Raw genomic sequence first — 16,870 nt, forward strand, 5'->3', positions numbered from 1 at the left:
GTTAGCTTTCACAGAATGATAATAATATTTTTACACAGTTAGTTTGTTTGTTTGGTTTGGTTTGTTTGTTTGGTTTTGTGTGTCCTATGCCAGGTTAAGTGTTTTTCCCAGTTACTACCATTGTAATTGGGATAACCAAGATTTTTGACACGCTGCTAGCTATGAAGTCACTTTAACAAAGTTTTGAAAATGTCAATGTGAGCAGTCATGAAAACTCAGAGTTGGCAGAGGATAAGGTCCTTTGTCTCTGGGAAGCTGATTATAATTTTGACAGAAAACTGAGAGCTGAAAATCACAAGTAGTTTTGGACAAGCTAGTAGTTTAATTTCATAGAACATCATAGAACCATTTCAGTTGGAAGAGACCCTCAGGACCATTGAGTCCAACCACAGCCTAACTCTAGCACTAAACCACATCCCTAAATGGTTTGAGGCTTTAACCAGGGCAGTAAGGGTTTGGTTTTTTTTACGCCATGGCCCTAGCGAGGCAGCACTTCCCTTAGAAGTGGGTCAGGCCTGCATATTGAGCCTCCTGTTCCTTTTAGAAGGGAGTCTCCTGCAATCACAACCTGTCGTTTTAGCTTTGTGGGAGCTGTTTTTGATGGAGAGACCCTGTCACCTCCTTCCTCAATGTGGTAGTTTGGTTCTGTTTGCAAGAGCTTCATAACTATTTGGTAGGTTCAGTCCCATCCGTTCCATTCCTATTCGGGAATGGACCTTCCTCCTTCTAGGCGGGGTGGGACCATGCTGCCATTGCCCCTGGTTCCTTGAGTTGCTGCATTCCCCATCCAGGCCCTCATGTCTATTGAACAGAGGCGTGGGAGGGTGGTGAGTCACCACAGCTGGGACTTGAACCCACAATCCCAGGTTTAGGCTACTGGGGCTCCACCTTCTAGTTCATTTCCATTGCAATGTTGTCATGACATGTTATGCTAAAGACTACCTAAATCAAAGATCTATAAGAATTACATTGGTTCTGCTTTAATCCGAATATGATGGTGTGTTTTATGTCTTTGGAAAAGAGGAATTTTTCTTTTGTGAGCTCCAATATTTTATTTCCTTTTCAAAAAAAAAAAAAAAAAACAAAGAAAAAAAAAACTTCAGAAAAATCTATGTAGTTTGTAAAAAGTAGTTTGTAAAATATTTAGTTTTCTAGCAGATATTAGAATTCTGCTGCATCTTCTCCTGGCTTCCCAAGGGAAGTCCTAAGAACAATGGTAAGAAATGAGGTCTGCTTCCTCAGTTTTGCATTTCTGTCCAGGTTTGTAAAGAGCGGGGAAAATAAACCAATCCGATTGTTAGCTGATACAAGTTCTCACTGTGTTTGTTTGAATGTTTAGGGACTTCTGGGTGACCGGGGGCCTCCAGGGCCACAAGGCCCCAAAGGAATTGAGGTAAGATGGAAAAATTCTCCAACTGAGAGATTATGTTTAAAGGAAAAATAATAATGGTTAGGTGTTTATGGTGTTGTCATGCAAAATTTCAAATCTCTTTTGCATTTTGGCAGGTGTTGCAAAGAGGTTTAGCAGCCTTATGGGGCTATGCATCCATTATGTGTTTTATTTGAGTTATTTCAGTGGAATATCAGATAACGTGTCCATAGTTCTTTTAGTAAAACTGGAGAAATGGGGGAAAGAGGGTGGTATGGAGATAGAAACCATATATAAATTCACAGTATCCTAGATACGCTGAAGTAAAGAGACTCCTATTAACTGAAGGGGGAAGAAGGCAGCTCTTCATTGAGTATTCTTAATTCATTGTAAAAAGAAAAACTCGTGTCTCTTAAATTAAAAGTAATTAACATTAGAAATAATTTCATAAGTGATTCTAGGGATAGACCTCTGGACTTCTAAGTAGATTTATTGTGGGCTTCCATGACAGACACTGAGTAAAAGCAAACAGTGGCAAAATAATCTGTTCACTTAGAAGCCAGGAAGCTGTAGGTAGTATTTCTTCATTCCTCTGTTTCCTAATGCTTTTAATTAAAAATGTCGTATACCGCTTTCTCCAAAACCTGGAGAAAATCTTCCATATTGCAGAGGATCAGTGAACCATAAAATGATCACAGCATGATATCCTGGTATAGTTTAATATAATTGTGTAACAAGTGAATCCTGAAGAGTTCACGTTGCAGTCCAGCATCACGCAAAATTATATCAGTGCACTGCACAGGCACAGTGTCTCATTTCTTCTCTCATGTACCTGGTAAGCCTGAGCCCCAGCTTCCCTCCATCCCTGAGAAAAGACAAGGATAACCCCTGGCAAAATGGCCTGGCTAACTTAGTGGCTGTGGCACAGCAACTTGGAAAAGCAGGAATGTTTCTACTGCTTTTACAGTCCTGAAGTGCCAAATGTTGCTAGAAGAGAGTAACTGCAGGGCAGACAGAGTGGTTTGACCCATCATTGCTGAGTCTGTCCCTGCTCAAAATTGTGACAATGTTGGTATGATGGTAGGTATACCAACAGTTTTACAGCCTTTCTGACTGCACCTAGTGGCTACCTACGACATGGCTTTCTGGTTAATGAATTCGTCTGAAATCAGATTACTCTCTTTTATAGTGTTTCTATCAGACTTGCACTCATACAAACACCTATGAAGCAAATTTCAGACAATATAATAAATCCAAACAGTAATCTGTGGATTATTTTTTTCTAAGCTAGAGTTAACATCAAGATTTTTGAAGTTCTGATTTCTTTTAGGGAGAAGCGGGACCAACTGGACCTATTGGAGGAGTCGGCCCAAGAGTGAGTACAAGTAGTTACTTATTTTGTTAGAGCAGGCTATGTTTCAGAAGTACTGCTTTAAAAGGTCAATTTTCTGTGAGAAGTGACTGTGTTATAGTGGCACCTCCTGAATAAATATGTCTCTTTCCTCAGCACGTGCTCCAAGCAGAGCTGGGAGGATAAATGGTTTTCCATATACAGGATTTGAAAGGAAATCACAGCTATGGTGCACAAAATGCAAGTTTTTGAAAAGGAAGGAGTCAATGACAAACTGCTAATGGTGCTCCTCTGAGACAGATGAAACCACTGTGCACTCCCTAAGGACTGAACCAGTTGATATATGAAAACATTTAAATTGGGGAAGAACCCACCATGAGGCTCAGCTCACAGGGAGAAATAAAAAGGACTGATGCTTTAAGAAATAATTTTAAAACTGGTCTGGTAGACAATTGCTGAAGACAGTAAAGCTGGAATGTCGTAGTGCTGTTTGAGTTGACATGTTTTAAAATATAGAAGTTTAAAACTAAGAAACAGTTTCATTAGTTATAAAAATGTACTAGTGTCTAAGAGTATTTAGTGGACTTGAAGCTTATTTTTTAAAAAAATCTAAGGTAAAAATGAATACTAGCCTGCACTAGAAACTACAGGAGTATTGCTAAGTTTATTGAAAGCAATATGGTCTTCTGCCTTTACTTGATTTGCTTATGTGAGTGGTAATCACACATTTTTTGTGTGAACCTGGGTCAGTCATTCCCATTGTTTCCTGGTTCTAGAGTAGACATATTCCTATGTCATTTTTCCTGTTCATTAGCTTTATTTTCAGCTGAGGAAAACATGCAAAAAATTGAACATAATTCCAAAACATATTGTGACTCAGTTCAATATTTAGTTTAATCTGCTTGAGCTTCTGCCAACAACCTGATGGAAATTTTGAGTTTGGCTGCATCATGCTTTGCATCTCCTCCTTGGGCAGGGCTTTATGGCTGGACAGCATCTTCCATATTGTGCTGTGGCAATTGGAAAGAAGACACTCCAGTGGGTGACTCATGGTCAATGAGACACCAACCTTCACGTTCTCTTCACTGCCAGGCAATCACAGGCCACCATCAGCTGGTGTCGAAATGGCCCAAGAGGAAAAATTTCTGTGTAACCAAGCAAACTGAAATATTTTTTAATCTATTTTGGGTCAGTTTGACCTAAGTTATTTTGGGTTTGATTTCTCTCAATGGGATGTGTGCACACCGTTGGCATGTCTTATGGCTCCCTGGTTTCTCTCACAACAAGCTGTTGAGAGAAGAATGTGTGGATCTGAGATGGGCCCCAGGGTTGCCGTCCACAGACATTTTTTAGTACATTGCTGGCTAACATCCCCTCCTGGAATGAGAGTTAGGGGAAATGGGAATTTTGCTTGATGAGGAGCTCTGCCTGTTTATCCCCCTCATCCTGGGGCCCATCTGCTCTTGCCTGGACTCTACAGCTTCTGCTGACTCCAGCTGTTTCACAGCTCCAGGCCAACTTGTTCTCACTGCTGCTCTGAACTCTGCTGCCACCTCTGCTTGTCCTTGCTGCTTCACTCCTGCTGGTAACAGAGACTCTGGATTACATTGGAGAGTCCCAATCATGAAGTTGTTAAATTGGATATAGTTTAGCAGGACCAAGTCAGACAAACTGCTGAACACATCTGTCTTTTAAATTATGCTTGCTTTTGCTTCACTGCAATTTCACATTAATTTGATTTACATGGGCTTTTTTTCCACGTTCCATGAAAGGAGTTGAAAAACAGTGAATGCTACGTCTGTAAGCAAACGGTATCAAAACTGTGGTGGCACTGTCCTAATTAAACAGCTGTGGGGGCAGGGGAGGTCTCCAAGAGGGACCTGAAGTCATGGTTTGACCATGCATGGCCCCGAGGCACCATCAGCTGTCAGCCATGCCTTTAGCTGGCAGATATGACTCTAACTTGTTTCTTGCAGCCCCCAGGGGTGGTGATTCTTCATCTGACTTGGCAATCTGCTTCAGTCTTTTGCCTGTTTTACAGGTGGTTTTTCTAACATCTGGCCTTTCTTACCTGTGTTGTCCTCACTACAGCTTTGCTTCCTGTCCTCCTGACATTATTTGTAGGCATAGTTGATAGGTTAGTCCTCTCTTCATCTGCTGTTATCCTGATTTAGGATTTGTCTAGACTAGGTAAAGTATCCTTATGGGTGACACATTGCAAACCTTTGATTATTCTTATGCAACTGTTCTAGTTTTCTCTTGGACAGTAATGGAGCAGGTTTCTAGTGCTTTTGGAATTCCTCATCTCTTCTGCTGTGTAGGCTTCATGTCAAAGTGTTCAGCCCCCTGTTAGTTTAGTCATGCACCAAGCAGGCTGCCATTAATTTTTCACCCCACTTTTGTCCTTCCACTGCCCCCACCCTTGTTTTGCTTTAAAAAACATGCACGAGATCAAAACCACGTGGGTCTCATCTGACCAATGCTGCCAGCAAAACAGATCGTCCTCTATTGGAACAGAAGTTGAATATGAACCTGCACTCTGGTTCTCAGGTTCAAGCTTGGAAAAGAATTCACATGTGTCTAAAACAACTGGAATCAAAACTGAGGAGGCTTCCCCACTTACTCAGGGTATATCTCAGGTTCCACAGAGCTCAGCCTGTTTGAATTTAGGAAGAGGTTTTTGAGCTGAATCTGACCACACAATTTGATTTTTTTCATTCATTCCTTTTCAAGGCTTCTATTTCAAAGTCAAATAATTGTATTCTCTTAAATTAATCCTTCTAAATAAAAAAAATGCTGATTTTTATTTTTGTCGTCTGAAAATACAGTAGATGCCACATCAAAGAAGTGACTGTGTTTATTCAATTTCCTGCAGATTAACTCTCTTTCTAAAAGGTTATCCAAATATTCACACTGTAAATGTCACTGTAGTTCAGCTCAGTCAGTGCAAGCATTGCTGCATTTTATTTTCTTTGTATCTTTGTTGCTGGAGCAGAAAATGCCTTTAAAGGGGGGGGGCGGGGAGGGAGAGATTGTTTTAAACCAGAATGTAAAAAAGAATTGTTAGTTGATTCCTTTTGGAGAGATGTGTAATAAGCTGCTGTTTATAGAGTCATAAGGTGAGCAGTTCCTCCTGAAGATGGAGGAAAGTGCTTTCAAAGCTGCCCCACTCCCCCAGTGCAGTATTTTCTGAAGGTGGCACATGTCTCCTGTGGGCTGGAGGCACCTGAGGAGCTTGTGAAGGGGTGGGAATAGAGTCACAGTGAGAGAAATTTATATTAAAATATACATGCCGGTATCAACCCATTGGGAGGTGAAAGGAAGCACAGGTGGTTGGTGCTTCCTGAAAGGGAAAGGCAGAACTTCCAGCTAATATTTTAGGAAACAGACATTTCTGTTAGGATTACCCTGCCCTGGAAGAGTAATTTTCTCTGGGGTTTGCAAGCAGAAAAGCAGCCATCCCTGGTTTAACTTTCTGTCAGTGATTTTACCTCCTTGTGTAATGTACAGTTGTATTACATTTTTGTCTGAAGGCAGATCTGTATGTTTCAAATTGCTTTAACAGTTAAATCCACCCGTCTTGTTTTCTGATCAGCTTGCATCTGCTGTGTGTCCTTCACAGCTGGTACATAGCTGGAGTACTACAGCCAGGAAACCTTTACTAGTTGTAACTCCAATTCAGTTCTGATAGGACTAAAATTATCAAGGTAATTAACAATGGTGACTAGCAGCAAAGTAGTTAAACAGCATGTAGTAACCTGCAGAATCCCATCACTTGTTAGTTCCTAAGCCCTGTGGACAGACGTGACTTGTTTTACATAGGTCTCTCAGAACTTTTCTTCGTGGTCTTTTTCTCCCTGTGTTTCTCGCTGTGCCATGTTTTAATCCACTGGCAAAAACAAGTCGGTTCCTAAAACAGTGATACTTTTTGGAACTTGTAGGGCAAAATGAAATCTCAAGGCAGGCAGAGAGAGAAAAAGGGAGATGAAAAGGATTAATATGAGAAGTCTTGGAACCTACTAAGAAAATATATTTTAAAACCATATAGAGAACTTCTCAGATGCCCAGAAACTAACACACACGTTGTGCTCTGTAAGACAGGCACTGAGCAGCCAGAGCAAAAGAGCCAAGTGGAAAAATCCCACCTTTTTTTAAGAAACCTGTTTGTTATCTTTTGCTTGAGTTGCTCATGTCTCAGGAACACTGTTGTGGAAAGGAAAGCTCTCATTACAGAGTCCTGTGGTTACAATTATTCAGTCTGCTGGAACAACAGTTGATAGTTTCCTTTTAGTAGAAATCTGCCTCTTTTTGATACCAAATCATTAAAGTGTTGAATTAATTTTCTTTCTCCAATTGTCAGTCTTCAGTGATCTCATTAGCAACTTGCTCAAGGGCCAGATCCAGTCCATTGGAGCTTTACTTTTGGACTAGGGACTTTGCCTCAGAGCAGATGGGGAAAGTTTGTCTAGGCAGGTCTATGATGTTCACATAACCAAAGGGTTAGGCCATGTTTTACGTTGTAGAGGACGTAAAGTACACCTGGAGGGAAGATGACCTCCTAAAAGTGAGACATAGTAGAGTTATAAACATCTAATTGAAAATTCAGGAGGAAAGCATTCTAGTTTTTGTGCCTTTGTGGGTCTGTGTGAGTGACAGAGGGAGGGACAGATCTTATAAAATACTTCAAAGACCTCATCACTTCATGGCCTCCCACTCTGATTGATGTTGCTGTATTTATTCCAGGTAACAGTATGTTATTAACTCTGAGTACCAGAGAAACAAGATCTATCAGGAGCAAAATACTGGTGGTGAGACATAAGGCTTAAAAAGATCAATTTGATGAACAAAGAGGAGAGGATATTTGAATGGATTTTGCCTTGTTGAGGAAGGACAGTTATGACACCAGCCCCTGAAGTTTAAACTTCAAATTCTGTTAGCCTGAGTCCTTGTTCTGCTGGAATTAGTCAGGAGAGAACATGACCTTACCTTTTCATTGGCTCCTTAATATGTTCTTTTAAACCAAAATTGGAATGTGTTTGACTCTTGATTTGTGACTGTTTATCCTCAGTGTTTAACTGCTGTAAGAGTTAATACAGGTTCTGCTTACCGTGCTAGTGTTTGCTGTAATAATCAATGGCGTCTTTTCAGATGTGAATTTATAAATACACTAGCTTCAGTTGTTGGTATTAAATATTATTAAACTGTACATTTGAGTGCAGATATTTTGATAAATATAGAAACTGGGATGAAACTACCTTTTAAAAATTGATTACAATAAAATATTGTAAACAAATTTTTTTTTTTAGGGAAAACCAGGACAGAAAGGTTATGCAGGTGAACCTGGACCAGAAGGTTTAAAGGTAAGTGGTGGTTCTATGTATGAAATAAAATGTATTTGGAGTATCAACTGTGTACAATTACACATTGCTACATGTAATGGCATGTCAGTGAAAGGATACGAGTTCACATTTCCATGTAAGTGTGTGCCATACTGGTGATTTTGCTCTCCTGCAAGATCTCATATTGGAAAGGAGGGAAACTAGGCACAGAGTGATGTGTGAGCAAAGACAGCACCTAGTAAAATGAGATCTGGGTGCCTGGGGACATGAGGATGGCTGGGCCTGGGAGCACCAAGGGACCCGGGGCAGCTCCTGTGCTGGCAGGGCTCTGGCGGTGTGAGGGGGGATGGTGTGAGGAGCTGCAGTTTGAAAGAGGAGCTTGAGGCAGCAGAGTTTCTCAGTGCGGAGTTGCAATCTGAGTAAACAGTACCCAAATCACTTGGGGATTGGGGGATGAGGAGACCTTTGTTAAAATGTCATTCAAATGTCAATTTTCCTAATATAATATTTCATAACAAAATTAAAGTTATCAATAGTGTGCACAGGTGACGTTTATTTTTGAAGCAATTGTGAAATAATGACTGTAATTTGCTGAAAGACTTAAATGAAAACTAAATATTTTATTTCTAGTATTTGCTGACTTAATGTATTTGGTGAGCCTCTAATTCATAGTTTTCATTTTTGTGGGCAACTCCTAAATACTTTAGGACAGTGCTTACATCTTTTTACAAAATCTAAGTTAGCCACCAACTAAATTTAATTTTTCCTTGTTGCCTAACTTTACTTAAGTTTTAATTGGCAGATGTAATTTAGAAAATAAAGAAGTTCCCAGGAAAATAGAGGACTTTAATATACACATATGAAAGAAATTACTTTTTTTAATGAACTATGTCATCTGTTTTCTGCATTTAACAGGGAGAACAAGGAGATCAAGGAACCCTTGGAAAAACTGGTGAAGCAGTAAGCTTGAATTATCTTTCTGGTTTTATTTTTAGTTGTATGTTTATTTGAGGATGAATGAGTAATTTGTTGGAGTAACTTTCTGATGAAGTTTGCCTTTCTTTGAAGCTGTAGTATGCCAGCTATACCTTTATGGTCTTTCAGAATCATACTATTTAAAGAAAGTTCCTGTTTTAGGTATTTTTCAGCGTTAATTCTGCTTTTTTCCTAATACGCTGAGTGAACATTACAGGTAGTTGTAGGGATCTCCCAAAGCATATTTGGGTGAAATTATTTGAGAGGCAATGTCTAGCCTGGGATGTGTTTTGCAGACTTGTTCTGTCTGCCCTCCATAAAGTGGCAGAGCTCCAAGTGTAGTTGACACGCAGCCCATCCGCTACTGCTGAGGCAGGATCCATTTCTCTTATATCGCTCCTGACAAATATCAGACTAACCAGTTACACAAAGCTCCAAGAACAAAGGCTCCGTGACCTGCAGACAGCCCAAGTCTTCTTTATCTTTAATTTTAAACAGTTCTTCCAATTGCGTAACCTGATTCTCTTCTGCTGGAAACAGCGTTTTACAAATTGTGTGCCTGCTTCATTCTTTCTTTTCAGGCTAAACAATCCTAATTCACTTAGCCTTTCATGTTTTCTAGATAATTTAAGTCACATTCTTACTCTCCTGTAGGCTGTTTCCAATTCATCTTAACATCTATGACTCCAGTTTACTGCCCAAACTGTTCAAACTGCTGAGAGAAAGGGGAAAAATGCTTCTCTCAAGCCATATTCTTGCTTATACATCCCTGTTTTAGCAAAGCATGTTGTTACTCAGGTTGTGATCCACAGTCTTCAATCCTTTTTTTCTGAAGTCATTATCTTTCCCAGTTCTTCCACTGTAGGTGCTTTTTTAGTTGATAATTATCACTTAAACATAGTGCCTTGCAATTCTCGCTGCTTAATTTCAGCCCCTCCCCTTTTGTATTTTTTACTTTTGTCTCTGGATACTATGAGCATGTCTAAGCTTGTTGACTCATGCTTTAGTTACCCAGATGTTGTGTAGGACTTGACAAAATCGATTTTGTTTCATAAATTAATATATGCCAAGGAGAGATACCGTACACTGGTTTGGGATCAGTGCTGTACCAGTCACGTAAATTCTGTTCAACTTAGCCAGCAGCCAAAGTGAACTCCCTATTGTCTTCAAAATCTCAAACAGATGTACCCCAAACAGCTCATCAAATGGTTGGTTGCTGCTGAAATTTTCACAACTGCTTGTAAGTCAAGTCCAGCTCCTCTATGCTCTTTGAAGACTCTGGTCCAGGGAAGGGGACTGAGAAGCTGGACTCTGTCAGTTCAAAGTATCTGCTTAGACAGGAACTGATAATGTCAAACAATGCCAAAAGCTCCACTTAAAACTCAACCAGCGTATCTCTAAATGTAACGAGTATAATTAGCAGCAGCTTGATCCATAGCTTTGTTCAGCGGTTTATACGTAGCAAAGCCTTCATTTTATTGGGCTGTAAAGCATTAGTTTCCTTTCCTTATTACACCATTTGGAAAACCTGGGGATTTTTATACTGCTGAATGATTAGGGCAAACATGGACGAGTCCTGGAGAATGAGGATGTCAGGATAGAGGAGAACATTTTTATGGAGAGAGACAGAAATGATGGTACAGGGACACAGAAATGCAATCTGTCCATACAACCAGAATTTTTCTGACAACATTACACTTACTTTGTTTTGGTTTTGTGGTTTTGTGTGTTGATGGTGGTTTGTTTTTTTGTTTGTTTCAGTTTGTTTTTCCCCAACACTGTGCAAAATGAAGCTTTTATTACAGAAAAATTCTGGGTTTCAGCCTGTAACACCTTAGGGAAAATGGATAGCATTTACTCTGTATAGTGCCACATGCACCAAAATCCTCAACAAAAGACAAAGCTAAGCTCAATTTTATGTCACTGCATTAATAACTGTATGTAAAACAGTCAAAGAAGCTAGTTACTTAACCTTAAGTTTCTGGTTTTGTCGTGGATTTTGTTTTGCTCCTCAGTGAACTTGAACTTAGTGCACACATTTTACACAGCTCAGATATTTTGCGTGCACATATTATTCACCACTAAATGAGCTCCATTTTAATACCAATGTCATACTGACTAGCTCAGATATATAACCAATTATTACACTGATGATTAAAATAATTATACTAATAGTTGAGCTTTACATAAGTAGATTGAAAAGTACCAGCAGGAAGAGGTTGGTTTTTCTCATATGAAGAAAATGGTTTTCCAGATGTGAGTCCTGATGCAAAATTCACTTCTGTACCCTTTGGATGCAGTTTTGTACTTCCACCTTGTCACCAGCTTTTGTTTGAAACAAGTAATTTTTATTTTCCTCAGTGTGCAGAGAGAATACAAACTTCACACATGCACACGAGTTTGAAAAATAAAAGAAAAAGCACAAGAGCAAAGTACAAATGCTACTGTTAATAGTTGCTGTGACAGATTTTGAGATGGAGCCCAAAAGAAGGTATGCAATAAGGCATCTGTCTTTACTGATGCCTTGTGAAGTTCATGTTACCAGTTGATTGTTCACACCAAATACAAAGAGGATTTGTACAAATAGCACTAAATGATGTGCAATTGCTGTATGATTTATTTAATAGTAAAATCAAAGGGAAAATGAAATTGCTATAAAGTTGATAGGAAGTCCAACACCTAATGAAATTCTGTGTGTGTGGTTTCTTCCTTCTGTGCCACCACCTCCCTCCCACCCTTTTTGGTTTATCTATTGTTTGTTGTTTATTTATTATATTTATTGAGTTTTTCAAATTACAGAATATGATGCAGACTTTTAAGCCCACGCAGTATTCCAGTTCTCTAAAAGAAAACTAAGTCATTTCCTGAATAAGCTGTCAAAAGAAGCAATTCTGCAATAATAAATCCTGTAAATGTTGAATTCATAGCAAATTGAGATGACACACGTGTGTGTCTGCTATCGATAGTAAAAGGTTGCATCAATATTTTTCCTCAGTTTCTTCTAATTTTCTTTTCCTGGTATCATCCATCTTCTGTCTCTGACTAATACATCTGTTGCTGCTGCTTAAGGTGCCAAAATAGTTATTGCTTTTTTGTAGCAGCTTTTCCAGGTCAAGTACTGCCCAATATCTGCTTAGAAAAATACAGATGGCAACTGTGCACAAGCAGGGAAGTTTCGATAGCAGGACACTTACCCATAATGTTTGGTTATTCAGTCTAGTAGGATGGGTATGTGCTGAAATGCAGCTTTGCCAATAGGCCAGAAGCCATAGTGTCCATCATTTCTTAGGTCACATGAAACTGATGACTCCAGAGTACATTTCTGCCAAAGTATTTCTGGATGCTTGTCTGGTGTGGAAACTGAATAGACTAAATTTATAAAATGTTCACTGTGCTCATAAGCTTAAAATGGCACACATTTTAATACTAGATTGGAAATGTGCCTATGATCACAAACTTTGAACACCATTCCTTAGAGTCCTACAATAAAAAAACCCCTGTTTCTCAGGCTGCAGGTTATTCCCTGTTTGAAGGGGAAGGTGGGCAGGTTCAGGTGGTGCTGTTTGGCTAAGCAGAGCCTGAAGCTGTGACAGGACCCAGCAGCTGTCTGTTGCTGTGAGATACTCAGTTAACTGCAGGACCATCAGGTCCAACTGCAGAGGGTTTCATCAAGGGAGTGAGAAGGGGCAGCAGGCAGAGCAAATTTATACTGCTGATGAGAGAAAATCTTTTGGAAGTCATGTCAAAGGAAACATCCACTTCAGCTACTGAGAAAATTGCCCTTATATTTTGGGAGGAAAATTGCACTTTGCTGACATGCGCAACTGGATTTTGTATGCTAAGATCAGATGCTATCCAGGGATAGCAAATATTTGAAACCAGCTTCAAGCATCTCATACAAATGACCTGTCTTTGTTAAAGTGTCAGGGATGATTTAATATAATGATTCATTGCTCATCTTTTATAGCTCAAAATTGAACTAATCTGGATTGAAAACCATTGCTTGTCAGGATTGTGTTACCATTTGGTAATACTAGTGTTTACCCAGACTAGGTCACACTGAATAACTACGTGCAAGTTAATTCCAATTTCTTCTTGCCAGCTCCATCACAGAAATTCAGCCCTTGGCCCATACACTTCTGAATTAGAAACCACTGACACATATTCACATACCGAGATGGAGTACAAGGGTAGAACTGTCAGCTGCAGCGTGTACGACTGGTGTCAAAAGGACAAACTAAAATAAGCAGAGTTCATGAACACAAATCCTGGAAAAATAATCTTCAAAGATGTGGAAAAGTTACATGTCAGCAAGTTTGTTCAGTTGCAAATAGTTTGTGAAAGAGCAGAAGAGAAAAAAAGCTGAAAAGAGAAGTGCTTCCTTCTGCCCTCCCCCCCACCCCGTAAATCAACCCCTTCCCAAAAAAAGGAAAAAAAAAAAAGAAAAAAGAAAAAAAAAAGAATAAAAAGTTACAGTCCAGCAAAGAAACGCAGCGCTATTCAGGTTGCCAATGGCAGCTTCAGAGCAGCCTGAAAACAGTCAGCCTGTGAGGGGCTGCAGGAAGGGAAGAAAATGCTGTGGTCAGGCTGTGTGCCTAGGAGTTGAGCTGCTTCTGAGAAGAATTCCTATAAAGTAATTACCTCATCTTCTGCAGAGGTAAAAGTTAGGTGGGTTAGGCACCAGGGTGATTAACTCATGGAGAATGGAAATGGCAGTTCCTTTTGCTTGAAGGAAAGATTAAATGGGCTTTACGTGATGTTTTCAGGATGCTCAATAGAAGGAGTTATCTGAAATGTCATGAAAAATCTGGGCTTTGAGGATTTGCAAAAGAGAATTGTAAGCTATAGGCTAAAATAAAAGTCAGTTGAGGAAAACCTTTTTCAAAGACTGGTAAATGCATGTGGCATTGCCAAGGGCTTCAGAAGAAGGGAACCAGTTCAGCTGCTTTCGGAAACCTTTTGATAGAGTTTAAGTTCTGTGAAGGTCTTATGGTGAATGCTTATAATGATACTTCTGTGTCTACGTTCTGCTCCTTGTTTTTACCCTAGATGAACTGATATACTATTATTGCTGCTGGTTTTTCTCTTGAGAAGGGTGGGGAAGCAGGTTACAGTATCTGGAGGTTAGCTTTTCTTAAGCTGTTACTCACTTTTTTGAAGTATTTTTTGCTAGTAGTGCTCTTCATCAGCTAGTTTCAACTGCCATGGAACCCCACAGAATACCCACAACCCCACACCCATTATGGTTTTGCAAGTTAGGACAAACATCTTGAATCAGTCAACACTCCCTATACCATTGAGAACAGTCAAACAGAAGGATAATCTGTTCTGTGCTAAATTTCTTACCCAAGAAAAAGCCACTAGTTAGATGCGTAATGTAAATAACGTTTATCCCAGTTCTCTTTAGCCAAGATGAGTCTTTGGAGTAATATGTAGCTTCAGAAGAATATATATTGTTTTTCTTTGCACAAATTACAAAATACTACCCGAGTGAACTTAGCATTCAAACCCAAGAATGTTGTTATAAATGTTGTTATTCTGATTGTCACTTGAAAGTGAAAATACTTCAGATTTGGACAGATCTTGTGTCATGTAATTCGCTTCCTGTCATCTCCAAGCTTATGGCAAGTAGACTGTATAAAATGCAGTATCGTTCCCAGCAAGCAAACCATTGCCTGACTGCCTTTATAGTACCAACCTCAGGCTGCCTTTACTCATGGTCATTTGGAAGATTCACATACAAATGGAACTCTTGCAGATCTAGTAGAACATCAGAAAGGCGTACCAGTCCTCTGGCTTTTCCCTGACCCAGGCAGGAATTTAGCCTTTCCATAGAGACAGATGTTACCTGTGTAGTAGTTATTTTGCAACTGTGTTGTTGTTTTCCCACCACCTGATCCATAGCTTTGTATCCATACTTTATTTGCATGCCCCAGTGATTCTGCAGCACTAAAATACGAGAAAAAAAACGTTTAAGGCTTATCAAGGATAAATTGTTCAAGCGTGCATTAAACTTATTCAGCAATGGTGTAGGTATTGGCACACATCAGTCTTTTTGCTGTTTGTCCCTTTTACTGTCTGAATTAAACTGAAGTATTTAGTATACTCTAGTGGTTTTGGAAGAAAAATATAGAGGAATAGTATCTGCACATGTCATCTGCAGTTTGGCTTCCAAGGTTTTGCCAGTGAGCACATCTTGCTGCTACTTCATAAGCTACCATCCTTTAAGTGCCAGTATTTCTCTGCATAATGCGATCTAACAGAATTGTCCTACGTTACATGGGTGTTAGTGAAGGTAAGATTTAATCAATTTATTTTTTTCCTAAACTAGCTGTAGATTAAGCAATGGTGCCAGTATATTCTGTCTTCCAAATGTTCAGGTAGTTACAGTTTTGAGTCCTGTAAAAACTGAGTGAAACATCAGTTGTGAGGTACAAATATGGTGCGTCTCTGCTTTAACTTGCCTTCTCCACTGGCAGTAACAAAGCACAATTTTCACCTGGATTATCACCTCTGGTTGATTACCAAGTAACTTTTTCAACAGGCAGAAAATGCCAATGAAACACATGGCCCGATCTCACTGTCAAAAAGGAGAAAATACCATCTGCCTTTCAAATACCATGCTTCCCAACATAATCCTGGGTAAGGCAGCTACAGATCTTATGGTCATTTCATAACATTTTTAATACTATAGTTATGAGGTAGGAAATAGTTTCTAAAGTTTATAAGTGGAACCACCAGCTTGAATAATAAGAAAAGGACCGCACAACTGAAAGCCAGTTGCTATGTGGCATACATACTGCAGTTTGCGCAGCTGTCAGCCAAGAGCTGCTTGGATGCCAAGATTTGACATGGGGTCATTTTCTAGTCTATTCTTGCATTTTGATAATTTCAACTAAAGCGTAATTAGAGGGCAAATATAGTATTAGTCACTGAGGGATTCAGAAGTAACTAATTGAACTGGCAGTAACCTGTAAGTAAACTGGTGTCAGTTTATATTCTTTATTTAGCCTTTGAAATAGATGACGTTACTAGAGTTTCTTCTTCCTGTGAGAATACACTTCCTCCAAAATTGATCCTGTTTCCCAGTGGTCTGCAGACAGGGCTTTCTTTAAAACTTCTGGTTAATCTCACCGCTAAGTGCAGAATACTGACAGCTCCTGCATTCAGTTCGTACCTGATAGTGGTACAGTAGTAAGCAAACATTCTACACAAAGAATCTATTGAAAGTCTTTGGTTTCAAAAGCCTATCTGTGGTTCAGTGATATACTGGTTTTGGCCAGATGAACAGTCATGCAAAAGCACTGATCTGATACAAATTCACACAGAAATCTATGACTGGCAGTTGTATTTTTTTTTGTTCCAGAGCATGTGTCAACTGTCCATGACACCACCTTTCTCACAGATCAGCTACATCTTGTTCTACTGCGGCTGATATCAAGCCCAAAGAGCAGCCAGTATAAACCCTGGATCATGCTTTTTTCCTAATTTTTGTCCAGGCCTGATCTGAGTTGCGTGTGTCAGGAGCATGTGTGCACAGATCCAGTATTAGTGCCTTGGATACTGGGGTCCAGATGGGTTGGTTAAAAGAAAAAAAATTATAAGTACCATTATGTCTGGCTAGAAAAACTGAGCTTAGATTTATATTTATTTCTTAGAACTTCATTTTTAGACTATTTTGAGTTGTAGAGGTATTTTTATATCTATCAGTTTTGTATGAAATAGTAGAAGCTGATAGAGCATCTCCTCCTGTCCCTCAGCCTCGGTTGTTTTTAACATAGGTAGTTTGCTTGAATCTTCAATATTCCTCAAGTTCATGTTGATCTGTTAAAATCA

At 39.4% G+C, this 16,870-nt stretch overlaps 1 protein-coding gene across 2 annotated transcripts in view; it reads left to right on the top strand.

Annotated features, from left to right (window-relative positions):
* Nucleotides 1–16,870, top strand: part of COL24A1 (collagen type XXIV alpha 1 chain) — a 140,749-nt gene that overhangs the window by 67,942 nt on the left and 55,937 nt on the right. For both annotated transcript variants that reach the window (XM_071810473.1, XM_065842596.2), the window contains 4 exons: nt 1,340–1,393; nt 2,700–2,744; nt 8,027–8,080; nt 8,975–9,019. In XM_071810473.1, coding sequence (XP_071666574.1) covers nt 1,340–1,393; nt 2,700–2,744; nt 8,027–8,080; nt 8,975–9,019 — 198 coding nt within the window. The remainder of the gene's footprint in view (nt 1–1,339; nt 1,394–2,699; nt 2,745–8,026; nt 8,081–8,974; nt 9,020–16,870) is intronic.

Source organism: Patagioenas fasciata, chromosome 6, assembly GCF_037038585.1.
Source record: "Patagioenas fasciata isolate bPatFas1 chromosome 6, bPatFas1.hap1, whole genome shotgun sequence".
In the NCBI taxonomy this organism is placed as follows: domain Eukaryota; kingdom Metazoa; phylum Chordata; class Aves; order Columbiformes; family Columbidae; genus Patagioenas; species Patagioenas fasciata.